Raw genomic sequence first — 24,654 nt, 5'->3', positions numbered from 1 at the left:
TATGAAGGATAAACAGAACCGTTGGGGAAGTTGTATACTCATGGGTTCTGGAAAGTTATCCCTCAGCATGCATACGATTATTGAGTCAAGTATTTGGAACCGCAGCAGCATATGGCAGAGTTGATGGGAAGCCAGGAAAGGACCTGGGCTTGCAGCCTTCGGGTGCTGCTCCGTTCAGAAGGATGGAGGAGAGAGGCCGCTGCCGTGCCTGGATCTGCAGCAGCATTTATATGCACCATCCATTTATGGAGAGTCTGGTTCGTGCACAGCACTGAGACGGCTCCTGCCTGAGGGGCGCCGGCACGGCTGGGGAGAGAAGCGCTTTCCAGAACACGTGCGTGCTCTCCTGACTGAACGCAAAAGAAGTTAAAACAAAAAAAACACAACAAAACAAGAAGAAGGGAGGAAGGCTATAGAGGGCCGAAAAGTGGAAAGCCTTTATATGGGCTATAGTTTGCTTTTTATTTAAGAAACAGTCATGTGTCTCTCCTGCCAGCACTGCTGCTGGAGTAGCTGCCGGCGTTGTGGTTGAAGCGTGTCCCCAGGGCATCACGCAGGCCTGGCACAGGTGGGCTCCCAGCCAGGTGCGCAAGGTGTTGGGCTCTGCGCTCTGGACCCTCCTCCAGCTGACAGCTGCTTTGTGAAAACGGAGGCTGCATTAACAGCAGTTAATGCCGAGAGGGAGGGCGGAGGGGGCAGGCAGGCTTAGGTGTCCCGCTGGGCACACCCGGGCTGGGAGGTGTCCTGGCTGGAGCCGGGCTCTCATTTCCCAGGACCCTTTACCGTGACCACAGGAAGGTGCCCTCCCGGATTTACGCCTGTAAGTCAGCATCAGGACCAGATGCGAGTATCATTACCACAAAAATGTACTAATGTACATTAGTACCTTAGCACTAAGGTACCCACAGTGACAATGCTAAGTCCTTTCCGTAAATTTCCTATAGTCTTTATGATAACACCATAAAGAAGGTACTGAGAATATCCCCATTTTATAGATGAGGAAACTGAGAATTGTCCTAAGTTATACAGCTGTCAGGTTGAACATTACGAGATTGCCTTGGGGGAAGGCGCTAGAACAGTCATAGCAATTTCTTGTGTTCAGTCTGATCGCCTGCGGCCGGGCCTTGGCTCCCAGACAGTTCCGAGCTCGTGCATGTGGACTAACGTAAAACTCCACGGCAAGAAAAACTTTTAATCAGACTCCATCCATTGAAAAAAATGACCTTCACCAAAGTTCAAAAAATTTTTTTCTACTATCTTTTAGCAAAATAGGATGGTCCTTTGTGTTAAAATATGAGGCATGAAATAATGAAGTTTCTGATGTCATTGCTGACACAAGGGCGCTCAACCTTGCAGGTTCTGTGATGTGATATGTTAGTTCTTTTTTAAAAATATTTTTAAATTTATTTTTGGCTGCCTTGGGTCTTCGTTGCTGCGCGCGGGCTTTCTCTAGTCGCGGCGAGCGGGGGCTACTCCTCCTTGCGGTGTGCGGGTGTCTCATTGCAGTGGCATCTCTTGTTGCGGAGCACGGGCTCTAGGCGCGCGGGCTTCAGTAGTTGTGGCTCGCGGGCTCAGTCGTTGTGGCTCGTGGGCTCTAGAGCACAGGCTCAGTAGTTGTGGCACACAGGCCTAGTTGCACTGCGGTGTGTGGAATCTTCCCCGAGCAGGGCTCGAACCCATGTCCGCTGCGTTGGCAGGCGGATTCTTAACCACTGCGCCCCCAGGGAAGCCCTGTTAGTTTGTTTTTGACGGCATGTGTGTTTTCAGGGCAGGGTAACCAGTGAAGCACACTTAGGGACGTGTGCGGCATGTGAGCGGCGGCTTAGCGAGGCCTCATGGGCTTTCAGAAGTAAATGTGCTGTCCACTGTGGTGTTTCCAGCCCTCATACGTTCGTCTCTAGACGCTCTAAACAAGCGTCTCACCGGCGAAGGCGTGTTCCCCGTGCCTGGCACACACTCCCCATGCTCAGGAAGAGCCCCCGTCAAACCAAAATGGTTCAGCGTGCCAAGTGTATCACTGCTCTGTCTTAGCAGTTAGAATCCGTAAAAGGGATGAAGTTAGAATAAGAAACATTTCTGGTGAGGTGACGTTCCCAGTGAAATCTCAGACCTGGGGAGAGTCAGCTGGGTCACAGTGTTGATCCAGTGCCTGTGGTGGGTGCCGCTGGATGAGAAGCCTCATTGCCCTGGAAGCATACACGCTGCTCTGTGCCCTCTGGGTGCCTCAGTTTCACCGTTTGTAAAATGTAGACGGCTCTACTTCTACGGGATCTCATTCGTATGACACCTTAAACCCTCCCTCTGAAACACGGATGCCAGTTAAATTATTAATAAATCAGATTGTTCGGTGTCAGAAACCAGCTCATTCTCTCCCGTATTTACAAATAGACTTGTTTGTTTGTTTAACAGATCCTTCTGTCATGCTTCCAGGCACTGTGGTAAGCACTTTACATAAAAACGTATTACACAGATATTGTTAATATCCCCATTTTACAGATGAGGAAACCGAGACCCAGAAAGGACACACGATTGGCCCATGGCCACTGGCTCTGGAGCCGGGTCTGAGTGCCGGCATCCCGGTTCCTACCCTGAAGGCGGGCACACGGTGACCCCACAGCCCGGCCTGGCCTTCCCACAGGCAGGCGGCTGTCTCCGCTGGGGACGCCTGTGTTGGATGGGTTCTCTTTTGTGTCCCTAAATGAGAGGCCTTTCGAGGAAACGATTGCTTCTGCCTCAGGGTTCAATAGCTTATTCCTCCAATTTGTGGTGGAGTTCAAATGCAGGAAGATGGCTTTTCCAGGAGATCTCTCTATTTCTGTTTTGGAGCAGCGCCAGCTTGGCCTCGCCCCCTCGGCCCCCTTCCCCCTCCCCCTGAGAGTGTAGAGGGGCCCCAGGGGAGGGGGCAGAGGAGCGGTCAGCTCCCTGCTGTCTGGCTGTGGGTGCCACGGCGAATCAGAATTCCGGTTTCTGCTTCCTCTGTGTTCATAAGCCCATCATTCGAGCTGTAAGGCAGAAACAGCAGAATTGACCAGACCCTCCGGAAGAATTGGGCATCACCCCCTACCCCCAAACACTCCCACCATCAAAACAAACAAGCAGCCACCGTTTTCCAGCCGCATCTTCAAGTGCTTATTACTCTCTGCATAGGAATGTCATATATTTTAAAAGAGATTTTCAAGGCCTTTTTGTAATAAATTTCTCCTTCCTCCCTTGTGTGTGTGTGTGTGTGTGTGTGTGTGTGTGTGTGTGTGTGTATCTCAAGTGTGTCCTTTGGAGAAAGACCATCTTAGGTTCTGCATTGACATGTTTCCTTGATGGTTATTTTATCAGCATGTTTTTTTTAACCTTCCATAGATATGTATCTGCCTCCAAGTAGCATTTAATGAAGAGGTGTTTGAAATAAATCTCTGAAAACAAAAGCTACTTTATTCATCATTTCCGGGGAGAGTGGCCAGGGAGGCTCATGTGTAAAATGCATAATTAGAAGCAGAGGGCTGTGTTTGTGTGTGTGCCTGAGCCTGGGTAGATATCGGTGGTGTTAATAACATCCTGGTTTCAGGTCCTTCTTCTCTGATCGGAATAAGGATTAGGTCACATGGAAACTAAGTGTCATGAGACAGCAGAAGGAATAAAAATGCTTGTGTTTATTATTGTAATAGCCCTCTTCCCATATTCTTTCTCATCCCAAACCATGGTGCTAGAGATCTTTAGGAAGAACTCTGTATAAAAAGAAAGCAGAGTTTTGTGAAGAAAATAAATATTTACGTTTTTGTAGATTAAAAATAAAAACCACCTGTACTTTTTTCTTTTTTTTTTTTAAGTTTTTTAACATCTTTATTGGAGTATAATTGCTTTACAATGGTGTGTTAGTTTCTGCTGTATAACAAAGTGAATCAGCTATACGTATACATATGTCCCCATATCCCCTCCCTCTTGCATCTCCCTCCCTCCCTCCCTATCCCACCCCTCTAGGTGGACACAGAGCATTGAGCTGATCTCCCTGTGCTATGCGGCTGCTTCCCACTAGCTAGCTATTTTACGTTTGGTAGCGTGTATATGTCCATGCCGCTCTCTCACTTCGTCCCAGTTTACCCTGCCCCCTCCCCGTATCCTCAAGTCTGTTCTCCACATCTGCGTCTTTATTCCCATCTCGCCCCTAGGTTCTTCAGAACCATTTTTTTTTTTAAGATTCCATATATATGTGTTAGCATACGGTATTTGTTTTTCTCTTTCCGGCCAAAAGTCACACAAGAAGTGGACTATCTGAATAGGTCTATATCAATTAAAGCAATTGAATCAAGAATTAATAATTTTCCAAAACAGAAAGCACCAGAGCCAGATGAGTTCACTGGTGAATTCTATCAGACATTTAAGGAGAAATTATACAAATTCTCTACAACCTCTTTCAGAGGATAGAAGCAAAGGGAATACTTCACTTCACTCTGTGTGACAGCCTCTAGGTCCATCCACCTCGCTACAAAAAAACCACCTGTATTTCTTTTTTTAAAGGCTGTTGGTCCTCAGGATTGGCTCCTTGATGTACTAAAGCCCTAGTAATCGTAACGAGACTCAGCCATGTTATTTAGAAGCCTCGTTGTAGTATCTTCTCTGTAAAGCACCACGGTTGAGGAATGGGGTTAATCAAAATGTGTGGTTAACCGGGAGCTGTATAACTTAGCGGGAGGGCTAATCTTTAAATGACTGAAACAAAATGCTTTTAAAAACCTGTAAAAATGCAAGTAAAAACTGTGCCAGACGCATCCTTAGTGTTCAGTCAGGACCTTAGCATCAGGCAGCACTTGAGGATGTGCTTCTGTGAAAAAAGTGGGCTAATGTTCTGGCACCTACTTGGCATTCTTTGACTTTTGTCAACTCATTTCACCTCTTCGGCCTTCATTTTCTTCATCTATAAAATGGGAATGCAGTGGTTTCTATTTCCCAAAGGTCAGTTGAACTGAATATGTAAGACAGTAAGTGTCAGAATATCCCTACGTGTAAGATTATTTTCGATTGTCTTCCTATTATGGAGGCACTGTAGAGTGGTGGTTAATAGCATTTCAGATAAATAGAGTCAAAACAACAGGATTTATTTTAACTGAGGAGATTTCCGGTGCTTGAGGCAAAGGTGAGTAGATTTCTGCAAATGAGATATTTTCCAAAAGTATAAAGTTTGTAAACATTTACTTGGTGTAGAGAACCTATACTGCTAAACCCATAATTTTCCGTTTCCACTCATGTGGCTCCAGATCCTGTCCTTTCTACATCCACATGATCCATACTGTGTTTCTGGCAAAAGAAGATTTTATGCCTAAATCTGGGGACATGGCTTCTGTTACTTGGAGATTCACAAAGCCTGTTAGTGTTTTAAAGGTTCTGAGATGTCTTAACTGTAAGAAAACTGAAACTAGCATTTCCCTAACTTATTTGACCATGGAACCCTTTTATTTTTATTTATTTTTGTTTGAGAGTTGGGGTATAGGCATCCATTGATTGTTTGAATAGGTCTTGATGGCTGTGATCACAGTATTTTTCCTATAGGAATGAATAAATTATTATTTTTCAGTTTTACCGAGATGTAATTGACATAGAGCATGGTACACGTTTATAAGGTGTACAACGTAATGACTCGACTTACATATGTTGTGAAATGGTTGCCACGATAAGTTTAGTTAACAGCCATCATATAGATACAAAAAAGAAAAAAAAATTCTTTTCCTCGCGATGAGAACTCAGGATCCACTCTCTTAGTAAATTACCTTGGTTTCTTATCAGATTAATTTGGAATTGTCGGTAATAAGCAAGAAGCAGTGAGATGGGTGGGGATCTAGAGTCAGAAGCTAGTGAGGACTTGGCCTCTGAGTTGCCCCTTCAAGCCCACAGATATTTCCGTGGAACCTTCTCAGGAGAGCACGTGTCACGTCGCTGAGGTCCAGCACCCCTGCCGCCTCAGGTGCACAGCATGTGGGCTGCCCGTGTTCAGGTCTTGGTTACTGTGACCTTGAGCCCATTACTTAACTCTTTGAGCCTCAGTATTTTCATTTTTAAAAGGGGGGCAATAATATTTATCGCATTAGGTTGTTAAGTGAGGTGATGTATGTTTTTAGTATGTTCTGATAATGAGGTATGATTGTATGTGAATCATGAGATAACACATTGACAGACATGTGAAACTCTGGTTTTGGAGGTAGTGGGGGCCGAGGGTGGCCTGAAAGTACTTACTGGCCTTTTATTCCCCAATTAAGACGACAGCCATCTCTGACAGCACCCTATATTTGAAGTTGACGGAGCTGCGCAAAAGCCACAGTGAAGAGGGATGCGTGTGTGACCCGTGTCCTTTTACAGAGTGAAAAACTGTCCTCCGGCAGTGCATGAGGCTAGAGCAGTGGTTCCTGATGCTCTCTGTGCACGGCGTCCCCTGGGGAGTTCTGAAAAGAGGCTGATGCCCGGTGCTGCCACCAGGGATGTCGATTCTGTTGGTGAGGGGCTCCGGTACCAGCCAGCCGGAGTGAGAACCCCTGGACCAGAGCACGGGCTCCACAGGTAATGAGGTCACGGCCTGGGCCGTCCTCTCTGCAGGTTGTACCTGGTGTCACCCTGCACGAGGATGTGCACTGGCTGATGCAGGATAGGCTGGGCGTGCCGGCGTTCACTCAGCTCCATCCCCGCCTCTGAGAACATATTCCCAGCAGATAATCTGCTGATCGGGGTTTGGGTACCAGAGGGGCTAACAGCCCCGTCACACTCCTCTTTTACCTCTAACACTAAGTACGTAGTGACTGTCCCATTCGATTTTCTCTTAGCCGGTGGAAGTATAGCTTTTGAAAATGGGGGACCAAGAGCCAGAGGAACCGCCCAAGTCACCAAAACTAGTCCGTGGCAGAGCTGGGATGTCCCCGCTGAGCGATCGCCCCACAGGCTTCATTCGAAGATGCAGGAGGTCACCGTGCCTGTCGCGTGGTGAACCCTAACTCGGCGGTAACCGTTGTTAGATTTGCTCGTCTGGGGGATTGTTTTAGAAAAGCTCACAAAACAAAAAGAAAGGGATGATTAATCATACCTTACCTTCTGTGGTGTTTTGTAATTTATAAGGGCTTTTTTTTTTTTTTTTTTTTTTTGCCGCTCCGGGGCATGTGGGGATCTTCCCGGACCGGGACGCGAACCCGCGTCCCCTGCATCGGCAGGCGGACTCTCAACCACTGCGCCACCAGGGAAGCCCCTATAAGGGCTTTTAATACATATTATCCCGTTTAATCTTCATAACGGTTCGGTGATGTAAGGCTCCTGGCGCACGGAGGCGTCTAGGCGCCTGGAGCGCGGGCTCCCGGGAGACGTGGGGAAGGTGGAGCGGCCGCCGTGCTCTCTCCACACTCAGGGGGCCTCGCGAGGGGCCCTGGCGGTGAGGGGTGACTTAACGGCGAATCGGAGGTTTGGGGCCACACGCACCTCTGCCGTCGCTCGTCACTTGCTGAGCGTGCGCCCTTGAGCACAACGGCTGCTGGCCCTCCGTCCCCACCCACCTCGCCTGGATGGCACGGCCTGTCTGACCCCACTGGGAGGACGCTTGCGTGAACGTGAGAACCTTATGCCGCGTACAGGCAACCGGCACACGTGGTGCTTTGGGGAGAAGAGAAGAAATCCCAAAAGTTGCCTTCGTGGCGGAGGCAGTGTATGGGAATGTCCTGTGCACTTTGCGTAAGGGAAATTCATCAGTAATGCGCTCGGAGCGGTACCTCTTGAGGGATGATTTTGCTTGCTCGTAGCCTCAGCGATCCTGCACAAAGTTTATTGGCTGGAACTCCGAAAAGCTTGTTTTTCCAACTCTGAATAGTTCCAACTTTAAACTGGCAGGAAACCCAGGGTCACTTCAAGTGACGGGAGTTGTGGTTCGAGTGGAGGTGAGACGCGCGGCTCGGGGAACCAGTGGGGTGGAACACTGGGGTCGCACTTGGCCCTTGGGGTCTAAATTTGGGGGAGACCCGATCTGAAGAGGAGGGGCCGGTCCCCCTGCCTCACTTGGTGAAACCTGGCACCTCTCCGATGGGCCTGCCCCTCGTGGCGTCCCGGGGACGGTTTTGACGGGACGGCAGTGTGGGGTGCTGCGTGCTTTCCTCTGCAGATGTGGAAACTGGGTCCCGCAGAGCTGGCGGTGCGTCCAGCGGAGAGAAGCAGGCTGGAGCTCTGTGCTGTGGGCGTCCTACGGCAGCTTCTTCCCTAGAAACTACTCACCGCCCATCTCTCTCTCCTTGTCAGGCTTGGCCTTTGACCAGACAGATGGCCCCAAACTTCTTAGTATGCGCTCCATGTTTTCTTACTTTAATGAGCTTCTCTTACTGAGACTTTTTCTTACTGGACGGAAAGTGTGACTTCCCCTGGGAAAGGGAGGGTAATCTGGTGACCCCCATTCAGGCTTTGAGCCATATGTACACAGAGGCTGTGTCAGCCCCTCTGCTCCAGGGCAGGGACCGCTGTCCACAGCCGCCTTCCCTCGATCCTGTGAGCTCTTTGGTGGCAGGGACAGGGTCTGATTAGCGAGAGTGGGCGGCTGGTGAACACCGGCCGTCTTGTTCCCTGGCTCCGGTGCGCTGCACCTTCTTCTGCCAGCTGCCACCTGAGTAGGGCATGGGGGCTTGTCCATCAGAGCCCCGTGTTCTCCTTCCGTTTACCTCGGACTGAGGCACTGGTCACGCCCGGCCTCTGTGAACTCTGTTGTAAACTTTGTTGGACTCGTGTGGATTTGGTGCAAAAGAAAATAACGCTTCACATTTCTCTCTCTAACGTGAGGAAGTTGAACTCACTGTTTTTGTTACTGAAATAAAATCTGATATTAACAGATGGAATTTTATTTTAAATAGAGGAAAACAATTTTTTTAAAAATGAATGCACAAACTGTGGCCATTGTTTCCCTCTGTGACATAATTTCTCTGGGTAAATGAGTAGACATTGATACCATTTTTTTCTTTCATTTTCTCATTATCTAGAATTTGGAGAATAATGTTTACTTAGGAAGTATAATAAAACAGTGGATGCCCAAGAAGCAACCACCCCACTATGGTCCCCGGTGCTTTGCACCTCGAGTCTCCCTCCTGCCCCATCCCGGCCCCGCTCCCTCTCTGTGCCCAGGGCGGCGGCCACGTTTTGTCTTAAAAACTCAGCTCCTCACAGTGAGCTTTCTGTTCCGTATCCATTCCCACCCTGTGACTGAGAGTTGCTGTCAGACTATTTTCTGGAAAAACCAAATCAGTAGATGTTTTCGGAAGTAACTTGCCCAATGCACCTCCCCTGGGCCCTTGTGTCACCGGACAGGAGGGAGAACAAAGCTTTAGACACAGACACAGGGTGGGGTCTGCTCCCCCCCCCCCCCGCCCCCAGGGGCTAATTCTTTGGCATTAGGGGGTCAGGAAGAAATAGGAACACCTGTAGTATCAAGGGATCTGGTTTAAGAGGGGCAGCAGACGGGTGTGGGGGGGGGGAGGAGGGGAACAAGGTCGGGTCCAAGGGAGCCCGCTCTGTAAAGGGCCTAGAGTCTGATGTTTACTCCAGTTCTCAACAAGCCGCTGGCAATCAGCTGTCTTAAGTTGTCCAGGTTAATTTTTGTCTCGCTCGTTTTCCTCTGAACCCTGGAGTAGTCAGGAGGCCGGCTCTGCGTGAACCTGGGCAAGTCCAAGTTCCCGGCCCTCACAGCACATCCAGTCCCTGGAGAATGGGAACTTGCAGGGTGGAGTTGACATAAGATAAACAGGAACCAGGAGCAGCTCAACAAGGCCCTGCTCAGAGCGCATACCATTTTCAGGTTAAATATGGGGCCGGGGGTTAAAAGACCTAGTTTCCCATTATGTATTTTTTTCATCTAGAGCCTCCATTCACTTACCTAAGGCATATGGGAGGAAAATATCCATCTCCCAGTAAACATGGTTACCTGGGAAAATTTATAATCGTCAAACTATATGTGACCTCACTTAAAATACAGTGATGGCAGAAGACTGTGAAGATACAGACGAGAAATTTTCTGGAAGATTTAAATGATTGTGCAAAACTTCAACAAGTAGTTTACCTCTGAGAGGAAAACGAGAATTCAGAAGTATTGCTGGCTCTGAAAAGGCTCAGTCTTTTAACCTGAAAAAAGTGAATTTAAGAAATGATGTCTTTGACAAGTTCTGAAGATGAGATAGAGACTAAATGGGAGAGAGAAGTTTTCTATTCTAGAGACCCTTCTTTCTTCCACTGTTACACTTATTCATTTATCATTTTCATAGCAATTTTATTGAGCTGTAATTCACGTGCTGTACAACTCACCCACTTAAACTGTGCGGTTCACTCGTCGTCAGTACTTCACGGAGATGTGCGACCATCTCCACAATCAACTTTAGAACATTTACGTCGCCCCTAAAAGACAGTCTTTAATTTGCAGCGGTTGTTTTCTGTGTCAGCCCTCCGCCAGCGCTCTGGGGCACTGATCTGGGCTGCGGGACCCACCCCCCTGCAATTATTGAACCAGAGGCGCAGACGAAATTTTACTCGAACAAAGATTTCTGAGGCTTACTTTTTCCATTGTTTCTTAAGTTAAAGACCGTTATGTTCAGGCAGCGCCCTGAAGCCTTGCTCTACGTCCCTTACGTCCTACAGAGAACGTGGGCCGTGTGCACTGCTGGAGTTCTCCCACCTGCCTACGCAGAGTGGCGGAAGCCACCCTCTTTTTTCTCATGTGTGGCAGCGTATGCTCTGTTTTAAATAAAGAACTCTTGAGCTTGAAAGTTAATCTGAGAGGACTCAAATTGTGTTTCTGCTCTTGAGTAGGTCAGTATGTATTTGGGGGCCATGGTGCAGAAACATGGGAAGTTAATCCAATCCAAGGTTGCCAAAAGGGTTGTTCCACGTGATTTCCTTATGGAAATTCTTCGTTTCCTGTGAATCTTCAAACAGAACTGAAATTCTGTCAAAAGAGAAGAAGAAGTATGGGAAACTGCCTTGAAGTTTGGAAGAACGCTTAGAACTTGGTGGGTCGCACGTGGTTTCTCGGTGAAGTAACAGAACAGAAGTTTCCTGAGTTTGAGCTGGGCCTCCCTCCGACCAGTGCAGTGTGCTCCTGGCCCTCAGTGAAGCTAAGTAAGAATCAAAACAAATTGTTGGAACAGAGTGAGAAAATCGGTAAACACCGAGGCAGCATGAGTTAGAACAACCTGAATTGGTTAAGTACCAAACCTGGCAGCCAAATTCAAGAAGCAGTTTTTTATTACAAAAGAAGTCGATGGAATTAAAGTAAGGGCTGTAAGGAGAGTAATGGGTAGTGCATAGTATTTTTATAGGAAAACCTGAGTTTTAAGTTCATTTAGATAAGAACACAGGCACATAGATGGTAAACAGACTGGAAGTGCTTATAAGTCAAGATAATTAATCGAAAAGATAAATGAGTCATTTGCCAAGGAAATGTCATGGAAGGCACCAGAGGGATACGTGTTAGATTTGGTCTTATTTACACAGTTTTTAATTGCACTGGATAGACTACCTCAGGAAACAGTACTAGAAGCTGAGCTGTTTCCCCTGGGCCCTTTGTTTTAAGTGGAGGCCTTACAGCGTAGGGGTTAAGAGCACAGCCTGGCCCTGCATTTGACCTTGGCTCTGCTGCTTAGTGGCTCTTTGACCTTGAGCACTTCAGCTAAGGTCTGTAAGCCACAGTCTCCTCGTGGACACGGTGGGAACAGTACGAGTGGCCGTGTCACAGGAGCACACGCCGTGTGTTAGTGGGACGACCCCACGGAAAGTGCCAGCGCGTCCCGGGCCCACTGCACCCCCGGGTGGCAGCCGCCAGTAACACAGTCACCACAGAAACCAAGGTGCAGGTGTAAGGTCCCGGAGGAGAAGCGTAGCCCGGAGTAGCTGCAGAGTCAACCTTTGGCCACACGTAGCTGCGGCTAAAAGCTGAGTGGAAGTCACCCTGGTGTCCCCAGAACTCTGTGGAGAGCTTGATCCCCGGGGAAGCGGACCCTTCCCTGCTAGAACGGCTGTTGAAATCATGTTTAAACCAAAGACATAGCTTTGCCTAAAGGGCAGAAGCCGGAGACCGAATGACGGTGGACTCGTACAGAGACGCTGCCCCGTTGGGCAGATAATCCGTGTATCCTCCCTCGGCGACGTGAGAAGGGAGACGGGCGCGCAGGTGAGAGGGGGGCGCTGGCGTAGAGACGACCCGCTTGGAGCGGAAGCTCGGGCGGCTGCGTCGCCGGCCGCGGTGTCGCGTGGCCGGCCCGGGGCGTGGACCCTCACGGACGACAGGAGGGGCCCCCGCGACGTCTGCAGCAGAGACGTTTGCGCCTTACGCATCGGGAGGGCTGAGCCCAGAGCGAGGGCCCGGCCGGGACGGGCACCATCCAAGCCCAGTCTCACCTTTCGCCCGGCTCCTTCCCCGGCCCCGTCGCTTCGGTACCGGGTCTCGGGCGGCTGCCAGGATCGCGCATCCGTTGACCTGTCCGAATCTGTTCTGGCTGGAAAAGCGTCAGGATGGGCCCCGCGAGGGTCATTTCACGGCATCTTCGCTGCAGTTTGCGCAAACGTCTCCGTCGTATCGGCGAGGAAGCCGCGAGGCAGGTTCTCCTCGGACGAGCGAACACGCCTGCACGGCCAAGAGCGAGGCCTGACGCGTGGCTCAGAGCTCCAGCGAAGCCACCTTGAGAGTCGACGGCTGTTCTTGCGCAGACAGTGGAGGCGCCGGCTCCCCGTGGCCCTTCCCCGGCGCCCAGAAGGGTACGCTGCCCCCGAGGGGCCTCGGCAGGCCCGTTCCCCCCGGGTCCTGGGGGCTGAGGCCCGCGGCCCAGGTGCAGCAGGGCCGGCTCCCCCGGGGGCTTCGGGGGAGGATCTGCGCCCGGCCCCGCCCCGCCTTTGGCCACGCGGGGCAGCCTTGTCCTGCAGACGCGTCGCCCCGGCGTCCGGCTTCCCTGCGCGAGGCCTCCGTGCGCGCGCGCCTCTGTGCCCGAATTTCCCCTTTTCTGAGGATGCCAACCCAGTGACCTCATTTTAACTTGAGTGTCTCTGTAAAGACTTTTTCTCCAAGTAAGGTTATATTCTAAGTTATTGGGGCTTCGGACTCCAGGGTGTCTTCTTGGGGGGACACAACTCGATCTGTAACAGGGTAGCTGATGACACCCCCAGTTGTGCGACGCCCTGCTGCTGCAGAGCGGCCTACACCGCGCCTGAGAGGTTTCCCAGCCCGCGGCTTGCAGGGGAGACCAGGAGGCGAGGAGGGGGGGTGGTCTGTGCAGCCCCTCGGGGGCCTCCCAAGCCCTCCGGGGGGATCACAAGCGGCTGAGGGGGCTTCAGGCGAGGCTGCAGGCACCGCGTCACACAGCTGGCGAGGACGAGACCCCTGTGCCCGTCCAGATGGGCCTCACTCTGAGCACATGGTCCTGAGGCTGCTCTCCCCGTGGGTGCACTACATTCTTTCATCAGCGGGTTGCTGCCATTTTGCTTCTGCCTTCGAGTCACAGGTTAGGTTCCCCGGAGAGCAGACTCTCAGACAGAGGTCAGCCTTCTGGAAGCTTCTAAGCAGGTGCTGTCAGGGTCCACGCCTATGGCGGGGGGAGGGAGGGAGCAGGATTAGACGAAGGGGGAGGGGAGGCGGGGCTGAGAGGCACTGACAGCAGAGGCCTCGGCCAGCCCCCGGGGAGCTCTGAAACGGGGACGGCCCTTCAGCCTTGTCCCAGGCGGCGGCAGGAAGGGCTTTCTTAGTCCAGCCCGCAAAAAGCAGAGTTTTCAGTTTATTGTGTAAGTATGACTGCATTTCAAGTAGCTACCACGAGACAAACGATGATGCCTTCATGTATGCTTTTTATTGTCATAAAATATACGTCCTTTTTATGTATGCACATAAAGGAGACACACATACATGTATTTATTACGTTAGTAAAGAATGAGCCTGATATTTTTAACTCCCTTAGTACCATAATCTCAATTGTCTGTATTTGAACTCATGACACAATTTTGAATGTGGGTCAAGGACGGGGGGCAGTCCTTATTCTGACTCCTTGAATGACTTTTACTAGGTTTGTGAATCCCAGATGTTCTAGGGAAAAATCAGTGTTTGTGAAAGTGTGTACTTTTCTGGAACAAGAATTTGAATCTTTCGTCATATTCTCAGAGACATCTGTGTCCCTCCCCCATGAAGTTAAGAACCATTGTGTAAGGAAATTTAGAGTCAGGTCGTTGTTGCTTTGTAAGCTGCTCTTTACCGTCTCTGAACACACAGCCATGATAGATAAAAAGAGAACGTGAAAAAGTCAAAACCATGCCTTCCCCTCTTCCCCCTAAAAAGATGTGTATCCATATGCCCAAGAGACAAACACAAAGACAGAACAGAGAGTGAGGCCAGAGACACTGTGGGCGGCAGGTTCCTAGGAGGGGGAAGCGGTGATTGGCTCTGGTGGGGAGTCAGGATGTGCTGGTCCAGAGCACGATCTCTGCTGGGAAGTAGGGGCAGGCGGTCCCCTCCTCTAGAAGGGGGGCAGCCACCACTGCTGCGGACTGCTGCCTGCTGTGACCCCCAGCTCATAGGAGCTTTGAGCCGGCCTCTTCATCAGGAACTGAGATGAGTCACCGCCATGGCATCATCAGCCCCGTCACCATCGGGCAGGAGCCCAGGTGCCACCACCAACTAGATCTGGGCCAGGAGCACAAGGGGAGGGAGGGATCACAGAAACCTCTGACCAAGGAGAGGAGGTGAGTGAGAGAACGCTGCAGTTATTCCCAGCCCAGATGGGCCTGCAGACACACCCCCCAAACCACGTGAAGAACTCTGACCTGAGCGTGTCAGCCAACCAAATCCATACGCAGAATCTGAGTCACTGGAGAGTAAGGTAAAAGCAAGAGGCATTCTTAAAAAAAAAAAAAAAAAAATGCCTGATGTCCTCAAAGAGATCAATGGAGGAATAATAACCATAAAAACAAGAAGAAGAAGAAGAAGAACAGGAAATTCTGAATAAGAGGCAAAAACAGGCAAAAATGAAGTGTAAGTAGATATGGAAAAAAACAATTAGAAATATCAGAAATGAGTAATAGATTCACTGAACTAGAGGAGAAAAAAAAAAACAAAAACAGATGAGACTAGACTCAGCTGAAGGGAGAATTAGTAAATAAGAAGCTGTTGCTGAAGAATTCACCCAGAATACAGCACAAATAGGTAAAGATTAAAACCCGAAAATCAGTCAGGTAAGAGAAATGGAAGATAGATTGAGAAGCCCCACAATATGGAGAATTGTGGTCCTAGAAGAAGAGGACAGGGAAGTCGTGGCTGGGATTTCCCGACTTGGATGAGTATGTGGACCCTCTGAGTGAAAGCACACGCTTTCACACACGGGCCCTGTGTGTCTCTCTCCTCTCAGACACCTTATTTTGCGGCAGGATACACCCCAAGGTAAATGCAGGCCCGGCCTCATCAGAGCCGCCAGGATAAAGGTGAAGCCCTTCAACGCTGCCAGGGAGAAGTGACAGATTCCCTGCGCAGAAGCAGCTCCGACGGACAGCAGACTTGTCGCCATTGCTAACGAGTTACAGAGAAGTATTTTCCAAGCTCCGAGGGGAGACAATGGTAAACCTACAATTTTGTGCTTTGCCGAATGATTCACGCGCGGGGATTTCAGCCGTGTCGGTTCTGAGAGTTTGCTTCCCACATGCTTTCACTGGAAAAAACAAAACAAAATGATGAAAAGATATTCACGTGCAAGAAGAGAAGAAGTGAGAGAGAGGAAGTTTCAGGAGCTGTGGAAGGCCTCCAGTTCGACCCTGCTTGCAGTTTCGCGAGGAACCAGCCACCATTACTTCAAACTTGTTCCCACTGGTTAGCTTGAACTAGGTTTGCAGTACAATGGTCTGGGTTTTTCTTCTTGGTTTTTATGTATTTACCGTAACATATACCATGTATTTTGTAACGTCTTGGGGCCTGTCTGGCTGACTGCGCTATCCCGTTGCCTGCTGTTCTCAGGTTCCTGACACCAGCGCCCGGGTGGGTCCCCCCTCCCGTGTCTGTCGTCGAAGAGAGGCGATGTCAATGCTAATTCTTGGCAACCCCTGCCTCTTATCGAATACCCCTGAATTTCCACGTTCCTTAAGTGGAAAAGGAAAAGCGCTGTGTAACCACCCAACTGCCACCATCTCGCAATGTTACGTTAACCCGCGTATTATTTATCACAGCACCTTGACTTCAAGAGAACAGGGTGTTTTTCAGGAGCTGTGGTACTTTGTCAGGAGCACCTGGGTGGTAGCTTTATTATGTTTGTTTGAAATGTGTCTTCTGAACCGATGCTTTTGACAACTTTATTGATCTTTCAAGTTGAATAATCATTTATGTTTGAATACTTGACTCTTCAGAGGTTTTGCCATTTTAAAAGTTTTATATTTTTCTAATCGGTGATTCACCAGGGGGTTTACAGTGATATCAGGCTTGGTGTAAATCAATTTATAAACTTGTTCTCCTAACAGATTGGCAGATATTTCCTTAGTTGTATGGAATTCATAGTTATATAGTGAAACGTTTAATGAAACGTTTTTTATTGTGGTGGTAACTTACAGACTTACATGACATCACAGCTATCTACATATATGTGTGTGTATGTAATATATAAATATGTATTTGTGATGTACATGTTTAAGCCATGTAAACAAGTGTGGTAACTTCTAAAAATATCTAATTTTAAATATGTATCTAATACAATGAACTAGTTAGTGAGCCCTAATAAAATGGAAAAAATGGGATAAAATGGGGGAATGGCTACCTTTGTGTCTATCACATCCTTAGAAGCATAATTTGAAAAATAACCCCCTATATAATTAATAATTAGAAGTACTCCCTTAATAATTAGAAATACTAACAAATAATGACGTTACTAATTGAAATATCAATTTTGACAAGCCCTTCCTTATTTCTCTATTAAAACGGCTTCCTGAAAGTATCACAGAAGTTAATGAATTGCTTGTTAATTAAATGTGGACTTTTCTCCTCTAGTATTCAAATGGAAAAAAACTGAAATATGATATATTCAAATTGCTTTATACTAAATTGAACATTAATGGCAATGTGAGTATAATATATGGTAATGTTACACATGAGAGTGATAAGAATCTATAATATTCATAATGGAATTTGCTAATTTTGAATATTGACTTATCTTTTAAGTTCATTTTGTTCCTGAAAATTCAAGTACTGAAATAATGTCTTGTCAGTATTTTCTAACTAGCCCACGTGAAACTTGCCATGAAAAATGTAAACGTTGTCATCCAACTAACAAATCAATCTCTTTTTTCTTCTCTCATTTTGTTAGCCTCTCAGCAAATACCCTGCTGTGATCAATGACATCTCATTCTGGTTACCTCGCGAGAATTACACGGAGAACGATTTCTATGACTTAGTCCGAACAATTGGAGGAGACCTGGTGGAAAAAGTTGATCTCATAGACAAGTTTGAACATCCAAAGTAAGTAAGAAACTTTCTGAGTTTACCCTTTTTTATTTACATGTGGCAAATGGCATGTGGAAGTATGTAATAAAATTTTGCTGCAACCTAGTGCATAAGGTACAAGTGTATTCGGAATTTATAGTGAACGTTCAGCATGTCGGAATTTATAGTGAACATTCAGCATATCAGTACTTTCTGAAAATCTTTCTAAAATACATTTTTAATCTTTCCTGCCTTAGTAGACAAAGGATATGAGACAGAAGGTTTTAAATATCTTGGAGCTTTTTGGTATTGCTTTGGGAAGTGATCTCTTACCATATCACATTCCAAGTACCAAGGAAATGAGGCAGAAAGAGAAGTTTGTGGAGAAAAAGGTGTTTTGTTAGTCTCTCACTGAATGTTTATTAAGCACTTAGCACACCCAAGACCTGTATTGCGTCCTAGGAGTTAAATGTGAATCTAGAAGTGTGCTCAAGGACTCAGAGAAATGATATCCCCTGAGCTCTTGCGTGTTTCTCTGTTTATACTTAGACGACAGCTTGGCTGGATATAAAATCCTCAGCTCACCTATTTTTTGGTGAGGGTCTTGTAAGTGTTGCTCGGTTGTCTTCTCAAGTTTAACCTGATTTAAAGAAATCTGAGGCCAGGCTTGATTGTTTCCCTCTTCTTCCTAAAAGATTCTTTATCTTTAAAGTTTAATAACCGTAGCAGGATCCCTCTCAGTGTTGACCTGCTCTCCCTGGGGTGTAAATCCTTGTCTCTCTCTAATCAGATTTGGCTCCACCTGGGTCTTAGGGAATTTTTCTTGAATCATATCTGTAAGGATCTCTTCTGACCCCTCCCTTGGGGATCCAGACATGTGTGCCCCACCCCTCTTTATCTGACTCCTCTGCCTGCTGCTGTTTTCTCTCTAATGTTTTACAACTCCCTCTCCGGCCACTTCCTTTTGGGTGCTTCCCCATCGTTACCCTCTCCGCCCACCTCCCCACCCTGGGTCTTGTGGGGTCTCTTCTTGCCCACACTCCATTTCCATCTTCAGTTACTTTGTTTCCCCTCCTTTTCTGAGGTCTTCTAGCTCGCATTTCAATTCTCCCTATTTTCTTCCTGTCTCTTCCCGGAGTCATTTCTGCTTTGTGATTTTTCCTTCTTAAACAAATTGCTTCGTTTGGTTTTTAAAATTCACTGCAAAATATTTGGCCAGAAGTTTCACGTGCTCCAAAGGCAACATTTCTCTGTGACTTCCCCGTCAGTAAGTGTTACTGCCATTTTTCTTATCTTTTTTTCTATATTTTGGTTGATGCATCAGTGGTGTGCGTGTGATTGCCTTTTTGTCACTCATGTTTTAATGCATTGGATTTTCGGAACCAGCTCTTTGCACAAGGTTGAGGGCTGAGGTGGGGCTGGCATGGTGGGAGGGGCTAAGGCCGTCATTCAGGACTGCTGTTTTCACAACTGTAAGGCGTTTTTTCCCCTCCACTGCCCAAAACCAACTCTCTTTAAATATGGCTCATTCGTCTCTTAGGTTCTTTGTGTAGTCCTGCCTCCTGCCCCAAATCTGCACTTGTTATACACAGATTTACCTTTGTTTACCCCAGTTTTGACCCTTGTTGGTGATGTAGACTTTGCACTTTAAACTGGAACCCTTGGCTCTGAAGAAGTATTTATGCTGGTGTTTTCTGAGATCTGCCTGTCTGTTCCTTCTCTTCACTTCCTCCCATTTGGCTTCTACTTGGTTTCAGCTGCTTTGGCAGATTTTAAATATATTTTGGAGCTTGCAGATGATATCTGTCTGCTAACTTTACAGAAAATAGACTCTATGGGGTAGCCCGGGGCCCTGGCACAGTGGAGAACCTGCCCAGTGCCTGTACTGTCTTACTAAGGGGCTAGGATGGCAGTAAGGTTCCTGTGGCAGAGATTCCTAGTTATCTCTCAGCATCCCACCCCCCCCATTATAAAAATATATAACTTTGATTTTTATCTAACCAAACCTAGCCAACTAAAAGTCTACACTTCTGAGCTTCCTCTACAGCAAAGTGTATCTGTGTAGCTGAGTTTAGCCAGTGATTTATAAGTAGAAGTTTTTGGTGGCATTTCCAGAAGTTTCCTTAAAAAGTGGGTTGAGGCTGTCCTTTACCTTTCTTCTACCTGGATGTGGATGTAACGGCTGGTACCTTGGCAGCCATTCTGGACCATGGTGTGACCTTGGCAGTGGAAGCTGTGTGTGGGGAACAACAGCACAGAAGTTGCCTGGGTCTCTGACAATGGGGAGTCGATTCAGTCGTAGACTTTCACAAGAGAGAGAAGTATCTTGTTTAAGCCACTATTTTTCAGATATTCATTACGGACAACCAAAGGTAAACCTTGCTCTTACAGCCCTGAGGAAAAGGACATACTTGAGGAAAATAATACATTATTTAGTAATGGTGGCCCACCGTGTACTGACTCTCAGGAAATATCTAGGGTAGGGGGTGGCAGACTTTTTCAGTTGAAGGCCAGATGGTAGATACAAGGGGCAGGCCATAAACAAATTTACCCACTGATTCTTGAGTGTTATAGGAAACGTTGGCTTCACCGGGGGCACAAGGCAAGATCCCAGTTCTTATGGAGCCAAATAACATAGGAGAAATGAACTTAGCAATAAAAAGCATAAGGTACAATAAGCTTGGCTAAACCTAATCAAGACCTGCCTGCTCTCTTGCACATAACTGATGCTCAGTAACTTTCATCAACTTGAAATGAGAGGCCCGTGTCTAGGGCTGTAGATTCAGAGGGAGGAGACCATCGGTCTGGGGAGGGTTACCCAGAAGCCGGGATAGCAGGCCCTGTGTGTCTGTCTCCTCTCTGGCACCTCGTGAATGACACGTCCCCAGTCCTGATGGCCATTGTGAGTCAGCGCTCTTTAGTGGAAATGTTCACTTTCTGTAAAAACCGCTCTGGGTTGTTGGGCTGTTTTGTTGCCAGGACAGAGTCCCTCATGGTGGCCTCTTCAGGACAGAGGGGATTCATTCAGGATACACCTGAGTCAGGGCTGGAAAGCTACTCAGAACCGAGGCAGGTCTGAGACCAGAGACCTTCTGCATCTGGGCCCCTGGCTCTGTCCCTGTCCTCGCCCCTCCTGGCCAGTGTCTGCGTCCTCTGTCCCCTCTGCCACCCCCCAGCCCAAGTGACACAAACATTCATGTGTCCGCCCCTTGCTGCCTTGGCCAAAGCCTTTTCTGGCCCATCCCCTCCATTGAACTCCAGTACCAGTCCTGGGCGGAAGCAGCCTAATTAACTGAGCACACCGTCATCGCCCTCGTTGGGCAGAGCCCTGTGCACCAGCTGCTTCCTGAGGTCTGGGCAGTGGCTGCGGAGAAGCCACTGTTGGTTCAGGAGCCCGTTGTTGGTCTAGTCGGGGGCCACCATAAACCGCCCGGCCCCGCTTTCTGGACACGAAGCCAGAGGCCCAGCGTCTTCAGCCAGAAGGGTTCACTGGACAGTTTTCAGAACACACACGGGAGCACTGCCTTCCTCCTCCCCGTGCGGGACTCGGTACCGGCCCCTGCCTGCCGGCTCAGTCGTGTCTTTTACTCTTCATTTGCTCTTAAACTTCTCCAGGCTCTTCCACTTGCGGGACACACCTTGGGGGCTGAGGGCACAGTAACTCCCTCCACCCTCCCTAGGGTTTGTATTAGTGGAAGGAGGCTCACTGCCTGATGCTTGGTGGATACTTAATAATCCTCCTCCATTCCTTGGAGTAGCTTTTATCAGATGACTAGGAATGGCTTACGGCATTGGAAGGGGAGGCGGTGTAGTCTGACGGGAAGAGCTCGGGGTTCAGAGTCCGGAGCCTTGACTCCTGACCCCTCCCATCCTACATGTCTGGCGCTGGGTCTCCCTGAGCCTCAGTGTCCCCACCTACCAACTTAAGATGAGCACGAATATCGTCTTTAAGTGGTAGCCGCAAACATAAGATGAGCCTATCTGTGTGAATGCTTTGAAAATCGCACAGAGTTCTAAAAAAAAATTGCTAGGTGTTAGAGTATAAATCAGTAACTTTCATGGTCAACCTGTGTTGTTTTTTTAAAAATAAAGAATGACCTCAGTAGAGCGCGTCAGCTGGGGGCTGGCAGTCAATACAGGCGATGGGGAAGCTCTGATGCTAGAGGAAGAGAATGAGACGTCACATAACGCTGTCATCTGAACCGGCGCCTGGCCTTCCTGCAACTTGAGGAGTAAATTTTTCAGCAGAACAAAATAAAAATACTTTGTGCAGTGACATAGACACCGGCCAGCAGGGCTCAGTAGCCCACAGGACCGTTTTCTGGGTTGTATGTTGGGAAAACGCTACGGGCAGCGGCAGGGGGTCTGCGTCTCTGGTCTTGTTGCTTTAGACAGAGCCGAGTAAGTGCACTTATTGGAACGAACAGGTTGGCCAGCAATGAGAAGCCAGCTCCAGTGAACCTTGGGCGAGCTCGTCAGAAATTGCGTCCCCTTGAAATTGACAGCGTGCGGTACCAAGGAGACGGCATTAGAACTCTCCTGTCTCCTTGCTCTTCCTTCATTTTTATTGCACGGCTGGTGGCATGAGTATCAGAACTGCTATTGCTGTGGTTCAGACAGCCCGGAAGGCAGTTCTAAGAAGACTGGTTTGGGCCCAATACTTCTTTTTCCCGATCCGGTCCCTATTCCCTCCTTCCCCAAGCCCGCTTTTTAAAGCAGCCCACGAGGCGTGCGCTTTCTTGTGGTCACAGAGCAGCCGTGCTGGCCACCAGCATGAGACGCATTAAAACACAATTAGTTCAGTCCCCAACTCCCTGCTCTGCCTTGTCCCCCGGGACCTCGCCATTTGCGGAAGGATTCTTCGGGATTACCCGCAGGCTGCCCGGGTCCCAGAGGAGCAGGTCTGCACAGAGCAGGGAGGGAGGGAGCCCGAGCACTGCTTGATGCTGCTGAGGCTGGGCCACAGGCCAGGCGCCCAGTGAGCTGCGTCCTCAGTGACCTGCTGTGTCACTGCACACCTCTGTGGAAACTAACCAGGAAGCCGCTCTTTGCTCTTGAACTTGCAGCGAGCAGTTTCCAGGGGGTCCTCTGGCTGTGTCTCCGCTTGGCGTCCTTTTGGTAGTGGTGTGGAGACTGCACGCCCTCTTTCCAAGATGCCAGGTGAGAGTACCTCCCGGCCCTGGGTGCCGGCCTGTCCGCCCCCACGGTGCCGGCCAGAGAGAAGCAAGCATGAGCCCCGACGGCAGTGGGCGTGGGGCCGGGAAGTCTCCGCTCTGCTGGCGGAAATGGGGTGGGGAGCCCGCCCTTTGGGGTAATTATGAGAAAGGCTTTCAGCCAGTTTGGGTCTTCAGGCGTTTTAGCCCAGTTCTCAGGGTCACTGCTTTGCATGGGCTGCCACCCACATGTGTGCCCAGAGACAGCCGTGGGAGTCAGCCCTCCCCCGCCCTCCTTCACCGTCTGTCCCGTGCCTGTCACCTCACGCTTCACAGCCCACGGAGCCTTGGCCCCGAATGTCCTGCAGCCCTCAGAGTGAGTCGTGTTGTCCTAGCGACCAAGAGGCGCGTGAATTCAAATACAGCCTGACGCCGTAGGACCTCGGAATTGCACATAGCATCACCACACAGTTATATCCCCGTTAGAGATTCGGGGGCCGGGTCTCTACAGGTGGGCGTGCATTTGTAAGGACGTCTCAGGGGCACACAGGTGAGGCCTGTTTGGGAGAGTCTTCCAAACTTCAGACCTCTGAGCAGCAGAGGTGCCCTGGTGGACCTGGGCCTCGCCTGGCTGGTGTCCTGAGCAAGAATCAAGCCTTTTCTGCCACCAGCGCCGCTGGGCTCCAGCATCACACAGTCCGGGGCCGCGACTCCCGCCGCGAGCGGGCGGGGACAGCACAGTGCAGCCGCCCCAGTGTCTCCTGGGCGACTTAGTCTCCTTAACTTGGTCAAGCCGAGGCTCAAGCAGCAGCCAGGAGGTGTACCAAAGAAGGCCGGGGGCTGCCACGTGGGGGGTGAGGGGTCCCTCCAGGGGGAAGGACCAGCGATGTGCACAGGTGGGCCCAGTGGAACCCACCGTCTAGGGTGTCTGTCTCAGGGACTTGGTAGAGGTAGCCCGGGGAGGTGTGAGGCGGGGCAGACAGGCCGTCCCAGAGGAGCCACGCTTCGGGGCGGCCATCCAGACGCGAGTGGAGCGGAGCCCGGCTCAGGCTGTCTCGGAGGGCCGTGGGGGCCACTTCCCGGGGTGCGAGCCCCGGGCGCTGAGGCACGGGCACCGGCAGGCCTGCCTGGATGGGCTGCTGGGAGCTGCTGGGAGCTGCTGGTCTCCCCCTCAGAGCTGGGACTGGCTTCCGAGTTGGAACGAGGCAGGATCTGAGACCCGGTGTTGGGGGGCACGGGGGGCGGTGAGGTTAGAAAACCCAGGAGAGCAGCAGGCCCTTGGCGGGGGGGCGGGGGGGGCATCTCCTCCTGTGCTGCTTCTGCGTTGTTCTCGGAGTCCGCGTAGCTTCCCTGCGGTCTGTGTACTCGAGTGTAGTCAGGGGCCAGGGAGCGCGTTATCATCGTGCGGATCCGATCGGGGTCGAGTGAGGAAAGAGCAAGGTAGGGCGTTCCGTGAGACTTACACGAGGAGAGAAGGGCGCCTCAAGGCAGCGGGGTACAAGGAGGGCACCCCCGTCTCGGGGGCCGCTCGTGACGGCGAGAGGACGAGTCAGAGGCCGCGGACGTGCACGAAGGAACCTCTGTTGCGATGTCACGGTGGTCACCCCCCACCTGCTCACACGGGTCTCCGTCTGCAGCAGAGCCCGCTCGGGGTCTTCCGGAAGCCGCAGGGGGCGTCTCGCGTGCGTTCGCCAACAGCCCCGCCCCGCCGAACGCGGCGATGACGCTCATCGGGTGCCCGGGGTTTCCGGCCGGGCCCCGCCCGTCCTGCCGCCTCCCCGGCACGCACGCTCTTGAGCCTCGGAGCCCCCGTGGTGGCCTGTGTGTTCCAGCCTCGTGCTCGGCTGAGTCGGGTCATGCTTGTCACCGCTGCCCGAGCCCCATCTTCCCACCTGCCGCGTAGGGCCCCTCCCGCCCGTCCTCCCCTCGGCGTTTCCCTTCCGGTAACACATCCAGCAAAGGCTGGGGATTCCAGGTCGGACTCGGCGAAGTCTCGTTTACGCTGACGGCTTTTCCGTGCGAGCGCTGTTCAGAAACGAGGACCAAATCAGCAAAATGCCAGCTGCCTTAATAACTGTTTTG

The 24,654-nt window shown here is 50.0% G+C and overlaps 1 protein-coding gene across 17 annotated transcripts in view; it reads left to right on the top strand.

The window, feature by feature from the left end:
- The window catches only part of FARS2 (phenylalanyl-tRNA synthetase 2, mitochondrial), a 454,626-nt gene that overhangs the window by 228,026 nt on the left and 201,946 nt on the right, over positions 1 to 24,654 (top strand). For all 17 annotated transcript variants that reach the window (XR_010835187.1, XR_010835186.1, XM_067006818.1 and 14 more), the window contains one exon: positions 17,304 to 17,455. Coding sequence is in view for 15 of the 17 variants with exons in the window: in XM_067006818.1 (XP_066862919.1) it covers positions 17,304 to 17,455 (152 nt within the window). In the remaining 2 variants the exon portion in view is untranslated. The remainder of the gene's footprint in view (positions 1 to 17,303; positions 17,456 to 24,654) is intronic.

This window comes from Kogia breviceps, chromosome 10 (genome assembly GCF_026419965.1).
Source record: "Kogia breviceps isolate mKogBre1 chromosome 10, mKogBre1 haplotype 1, whole genome shotgun sequence".
NCBI classification, from domain to species: Eukaryota; Metazoa; Chordata; class Mammalia; order Artiodactyla; family Physeteridae; genus Kogia; species Kogia breviceps.
This window is presented reverse-complemented; position numbering and strand designations above follow the sequence as displayed.